This window comes from Panthera tigris, chromosome C1 (genome assembly GCF_018350195.1).
Source record: "Panthera tigris isolate Pti1 chromosome C1, P.tigris_Pti1_mat1.1, whole genome shotgun sequence".
NCBI lineage: Eukaryota > Metazoa > Chordata > Mammalia > Carnivora > Felidae > Panthera > Panthera tigris.
In genome coordinates, this window is record NC_056667.1 from 19,199,493 (window position 1) to 19,205,710 (window position 6,218).

The 6,218-nt window shown below is 52.3% G+C and overlaps 1 protein-coding gene across 2 annotated transcripts; it reads right to left on the bottom strand.

Moving 5' to 3' along the window:
• On the bottom strand, window positions 1-5,267 carry PAQR7 (progestin and adipoQ receptor family member 7). Of its 2 annotated transcripts, none has more exons than XM_042996571.1 (2): window positions 5,129-5,267; window positions 1-1,069 (listed from the first exon to the last, which is right to left on the bottom strand). In XM_042996571.1, exon 2 carries the CDS (start codon window positions 1,046-1,048, stop codon window positions 2-4), a length of 1,047 nt encoding a protein of 348 aa, XP_042852505.1. In that variant the 5' UTR covers window positions 1,049-1,069; window positions 5,129-5,267; the 3' UTR covers window position 1. The 2 variants fall into 2 exon arrangements, with proteins under 2 accessions (XP_042852505.1, XP_042852504.1); XM_042996570.1 differs by having other exon boundaries at window positions 1-1,434; window positions 5,129-5,266.
• Window positions 5,268-6,218: the final 951 nt, after the last annotated feature.

A 6,218-nucleotide genomic window follows, 5' to 3' on the forward strand; every position in this document is an offset into this window, starting at 1 on the left:
TTCACTGGGCCTTCCGGTTGAGTCTGTGCCGTACCAGCTGGCTCAGGAGGAACGCGGTCAGGACGCTGCTGCCCACGGTGAGCAGAAAGAGGCCAGAGAAGTTGTGGGGCCAGCGGGTATGCAGAGGCTCATAGATGGGCCGCCGGGCCTCGTAGTCCAGTGCCACGGCCTCCAGCTGGGCCAGCGTGCACAGCACCAGGAAGACATGGAAGAGCTGGTGGCCCTGCCCGAAGACGTGGCAGCTGCCAGGAAACCAGCGCTCAGGCATGAAGGTGGAGAAGAAAGCGGCGGCCAGCAGGAAGAAGACCACCTGGCACTTGTGGTAGAGAAGAGCCGGGTCGTCTGAGGTAGGGTCGGGGGACACCAGGATGCGATGCACCACGGGGCTGATGTCCAGCACGTAGGCCAGCGCTGAGGGCACCTCCTGGCAAGTGCGGCCCAGCAGGCCAGGCTTCTGGATGTACTTGTTGTAGCAGGAGCCAGTGCAAGAAAGCCAGGCGAGAAAGGCGGCCGCGGGCAGGAAGACGGCCTGCACCCGGGCGTGCCAGGCAGGCTCGATGGTGTAGTAGAAGTGTGCCAGGGCGCTGCCGAACTGGTACACGGCCACGCCCACGTAGTCCAGGAAGAAGAAACTGTAGTGCCAGAACTCGGACTTGGCCTGCAGGAGGTGAGCCAAGGCGCTGAAGGAGAGGTAGGTGAAGGACGCGAGGAGGAGGATGAAGAGGGGCAGTGCGTGCGGGTCTCCCCAGATGCCCACAGTCCCCACGAAGACGGCCAGCCGCAGCAGCAGCACGATGGCTGCCAGCAGGTGGGTCCACACGTTCACGGCCTCGTTGTGCTGCTGGAACAGCGTGCGGAAGTAGAAGTGCCAGGTCTGATGCAGCGGCCGGTAGCCCACGTAGACGTACGGCTTCCAGAAGAGCGGTGGCACTTCGGCGCGGTCCACTGTGAACACGGGCTCCGGCCGCCTGGACGGCCGAGGCTCCTGGTGGGCCTGCCGCAAACTGGGCAGGAGGTGGCTGAGCTTCTGGGCCACCATCGTGGCCATGACCGTGGGCCAGGCAGGGAGCTGGGAGAGAGGCCAGAGCAAAGTCAGGGGACTGGTGTCCTCGACCCTTGATGGCACCACCAGCAGCAGCTGGGAGGCTCGGAAGCCCAGTCCTTAGTCTGTCCTTCCTGCCCCCTTGTCCCCACACTGAGTTTCAGAAGAGAGGAGTCGTCCTAAGGGAGAGCTAGCTCAGCGAGGACCCCATGACTGTACTCCCCGATGTATCCCATGTGCCTCGAACAGCGCCTGGCATGTAGTAGATGTTCAGTAAACTTCCGAGGAATAATTAAGGAGGCTCACAACCTCAGCCATTTCCATCCCAGTCCAGGTTCCACACAGCAGCCCCTGCTGTTTCCTCCTGTGTTCAAGCCGCCATCTGTGTTCATCTGGTGGTGACAATGACCTTGCTGACAGACCCGCTGCCTCTACCTTTAGCCCCTTCTAAGTGACCAGGGTCTCCCACTCACCCTCCATCACCCTACATGATCTGGCCCCTGCTACCTTTTTCCAGCCTTATCGCTCAACCGCAGTGCCCTTCACATCCAGCCATAGCCTCACCACACCCCTGGGCCTGCTGTTTCCCACATGTCCTCAGGTTGACACAAGCTGTTCCCTCTGCCTGAGACATTTTCCTCATCTTGCCTACATGGCAAACTCCTAATTATCCCTCAAAACCCGTTTCTTCTGTAATACTTTCCCCGGCCCCCCGAACCTCTGATGATGACCTCTCTACTTGAGTGCCTACCATAAGATACCCATCCTTTCACTAGTATAACGTTCCCCATGGGCATTAAACTTGCTGACGTGAGCTCACTAAGGGTAGGCAGTTTGTGTCATTATTTTGTGAACCGCTGGTGCTTAGCAGGCGGCTGGCACTCAGTACTTGTTAAATCAAAGAACATAACAGCATCCCGGTAACATTTCATACCCTTTAAGTCTCCAACTCAAAAAGCCACTTTTGTTCCTGAAAGTCCCTGGTAACAACTGGTCTATAAAACAGCCCTTCCCCTCAGCCACAACTCCCCTCAGAAGATCCCTCCTCCAGCCTTTCCACTCCCACCCACGCTTGTTAATTCCAAAGAAGTCAAATCTAACCCCTCAGCCTGCGTTCGAGACCCTGCTCCTACCCTCATTTCCCACCTAACCCAAATAGCACACCCTGTGCCAACTTCCTTTCCCTCACTGAAATGCTTTTGGGCCAGTTCAAACTGCCACCTCCAGGGGACCTCCTTACTGCCCCCCTCCCACTTCCCCTGTATAGGTTATACAACATAGCATATAAAACATATTCATTCATTCATCCATTTGTGCATTTAGCGAACACTGAGCCCCCTCCTCTGCCTCCGATCCTGTGCTCGGTCCAGGGGAGGGCAGAGAGGAAAAAGATTTAATCCCTACCCCTGGGAACTTCACAGTATGGTGGAGTTACCGAGATGAAAACAAATCATAGCAAATGCTTATACAGTACTTGCTATGTGCAAGACACTGTCTCAAGCACTTTATGTACAATTGACTCATTTATGCTTCTTAACCCCCTGTGAGTAGGTGCTTTCATTATTCCCATTTTTCAGATAAGGAACTGAGGCATGGAGAAGTTAAGGACCCTGCACCCCCCCCCCCCACCTAGGTAGGATCTGAACTCAGCTTGCAATCTTAACCACTGAACTGCCCTTTGCAAGACACAGTGGGAAGTGCTATTCATCATTCCCTAATTATATACCCTATATACAGTTTGGCCCGGAACCAGTTGCTTAACTCAGGCTTATCAGTATTCACTATGGCATTCATTAAATCAAAATATCTATTGAAAAACTAGCACCTGCCAGACGACTCCCACCCCTCGAATTCTCTCTAACAAGTTTATTAGACTCAGCATCCTGGTTTTCTGTCCATCTTTCTTTCTTTTCTTTTCTTTTCTTTTCTTTTCTTTTCTTTTCTTTTCTTTCTTTCTTTCTTTCTTTCTTTCTTTCTTTCTTTCTTTCTTTCTGTCTTTCTTTCCTTTTTCACTTACTTATTTTGAGAGAGAGAGAGCAGGGGAGGAGCAAGAGAGAGAGGGAGAGAGAGAATCCCAAGCAGGCTCCAGCCTGATATGAGGCTCGGTCCCACGACCGTGAGACCACAACCCGAGCCAAAATCAAGAGTTGGACGCTCAACTGACTAAGCCACCCAGGCGCCCTGTCCATCTTTCATCAGATATTTATTGCAACTACCTGTGCACCAGTCACTGTTACAGGCAAGGAGATCCAGGGCAGGATAAAGCACTCACGTTTCTGCCACCAGCAGCACCATGATCACCCCCAAAAGCCCCCTGATAATTTATACACAGTCCAAGTAAATGCAGGGAGCTTGCCATGCAAAGGCAGCAAGACAAGCCCGCAGCCCATCAAGCCTCCTCACCCTAGCCTGAAGCTACCCCCGCATTACACTTCTCAAGTCAGCTCTGGTCTCTGGCCTCTCCTGGTCCAATGAGGAGGCAGGAGTTAAATTAGTTACTACAATACTGCACAAAGGGAGTACAGGACGCCTCCACTTCCTATTCCCCAGACAGCCTTGCCGGCCACTTCCGTCCAGACCACGAGAACCCCCTGGCCTGCTGTGCTAGTGGTAGAACCAGCAGTGGAGGTCCTCTCCTCCCCAAGAGCCTGGGCTTCAGCCTTCACCCCTGTCTACAACTTTGGCTTCCCAACTCGGAACCTTGGGGAGCCAGAAAAGGCCTCTGAAAGCATCTCATGCAGCACCCTTGTTTTACACTGAGGAAACAAGAGCCCAGAGACAGAAAGGCCTTCCCCAGCGTTGCCCAATCCAGCAAGGTTTCCATTCCACCCCAAGGGAGAAGACCAGGGAATGATAATGTGCGATGGTGGCCTAGTTCCTGGGTCCCTGTGATCCATTAAATACAGTCCAAGGCTCCATATCCCACCCTTAGAACTTCCCAAGGCATAACAGCCTATTAACGTCTCTGAGAAGTCCTACAGCAAAGAAGCCAGCTTCCCTCTGTTGAACCTACATGTGTCAAGCCTACCTGACCAAGGATTCTTTTCCTAGTAATAATTATATTACAAAGCCAGCTGAACTGGGGGCACCTGGGTGGCTCAGGGCATGATCTCACAGCTCGTGAGTTCGAGCCCCGCGTTGGGCTCTGTGCTGACAACTCAGCCTGGAGCCTGCTTCAGATTCTGTGTCTCCCTCTCTCTCTCTCTGCCCCTCCCCTGCTCACATTCTCTCTCTCTCTCAAAAATAAATAAACATTTGAAAAAAACAAAACAAAACAAAACCAGCTGAAATGTAGTAAGTGTTTACTATGTGCTCAGTCTTTATAACCTTGTTACAATTAATTCTCATAACTAGCCTTTTGAGGTAGGTATTATTACGCCCATTTTGCTGCTGAAGACAGTGGAATTCAGAGAGGTTAGAAGCTCCTTCCCCAAGGGAGGAACATGCACAGAGAAACAGAGAGAGAGAGACAGAGACAGAGAAGCCAGAATTTGGACCCGGCTCTCTGACTGCCAAGTACAGGCACTCTTAGCCACTCTGCTGCTGCCCTGCCTCCTGTCACACCAATCTCCATCATACTTTGGAAAAGAATGGTCTAAAGCAGGTAGCCAAGGCCTTTCCCATAAATTATTTCCTTAGTCTTCCAGCAACTGACACACATCTAGAGACCTCAGCCTCCCCACATTACCAAGCCACCCACTGGCTCTACACCAACGAAGCCCTATCTCACAGCTCCCTCCTCAGGTGGCAATTGGTCACTCAGGGCCCTCCTCCTTCACCAGACACAGTGGGCCCTAAGCACAGACCCCAGAGGCTACATCCTGGGATAAAGAGATCCTGTTCCCTACTTCCTTTAGACTTCACCTAGCAGCCTCATTCCATCTGAACAGGTCTGTTTTCAGAATTCATTCCCATCTCCTGACTCCAGGGGAAAGAGCAGGTGCAGGGGTCCAGTAAGAGCTGGAAGGATGAGGGGAGGGATCCAGAGGCCACCCTCAGAGAATCCTGAGTCATCTGCCCACCAGGCTGCCAGGACCTGCCTGCTTCAGGGCCCCCCTTCCTGGCCCCCCTCCAAAGCTAGGTTACCTAGGGAATTTTCTCGAGCCTGGGGGCCGATGGATTCTGCTGTGGGACTGGGCAAATTCTCCAGATGCCAGGCACCTGTGCTACTTCCACAGGTGAGGGTCACTAAGGGCGGGGCTTCCAGGGACTGGAGGTTGTCTTGTGTGATGTCACCAGAGGGTGGGGCTAAAGACAACCTCCACCTCTCCCTTCCCCCACCCAACACCATTCCCACATTGGTCAAATCCAGGCTAACCACTGCCCTCCTAGCCAGGCCACGGCTGCACAAGGAAGCTCAGCATTAGCCTCCACAGGAAACATCTGGGGAAACGCAGTGGCTGGCTACCAAGTTGTGACTTACCCAAGATCACACGGCAAGGCAGGCAAAGCTGGGCTGAGACCGGGTGACCAGGGCCTGGTTGATGGGTGTCAGGAAAACTTGACTGGCTTCTGTCCCCCTACTCCCCAGGAATCATAATGGAAAGAAGTTAGGACTAAAGGAGAAAGCAGACACTATGAAGGCTCATGAAGGAGATGGACTTCAGATTCAGACAAACCAGGTTTGACGCCTGCTTCTGTAACATGCTAGCTGTGTGATCTAAGACAAGCAACTCACCTTCTCTGATCCTTAGTCCCTCATGGGAATTACAGTATCATCTACGGCACAGACTGCTTATAAGGATCTAACTTTATTCAGACAAATTTTCAGCACAGTTTAGCAACTTGATAAATGATGGCTACTATTACTAATTATTATTAATAGTAGTCGTATTTGAAATACCCCAGCCTGAAAGATTCGCTTGATGTCCTCTAAAAACCTGTCCTCTTTTGGCCATCAAGAGCTGGTTCCACTGGACTTGGGGGCTTCAGTTAACCTTGTCCCTTGAAATATTTACTTTTCTATGAGGATGCATGTAAGGACCAGGGAAATTTGGCTGGAGTTGGAACTTCTGGAAACACTGACCTTAGTTAATGATTAAATTCTCTCCAGCATAGACCATTGAGAGTAACCCCTGTGGATTCACAGAGCCCTGAAGATTTGCACTTGGGCACAGACGCAAGAGAGGTGGCTGGGAAATGAAACTGCCAGGGAGAGGGTTGCCACTCTGGCTGC

What these genes read in the sequence shown, in the direction of transcription:
- PAQR7 (XM_042996571.1), bottom strand. Translation starts at nt 1,048, where the DNA reads ATGGCCACGATGGTGGCCCAGAAGCTCAGCCACCTCCTGCCCAGTTTG.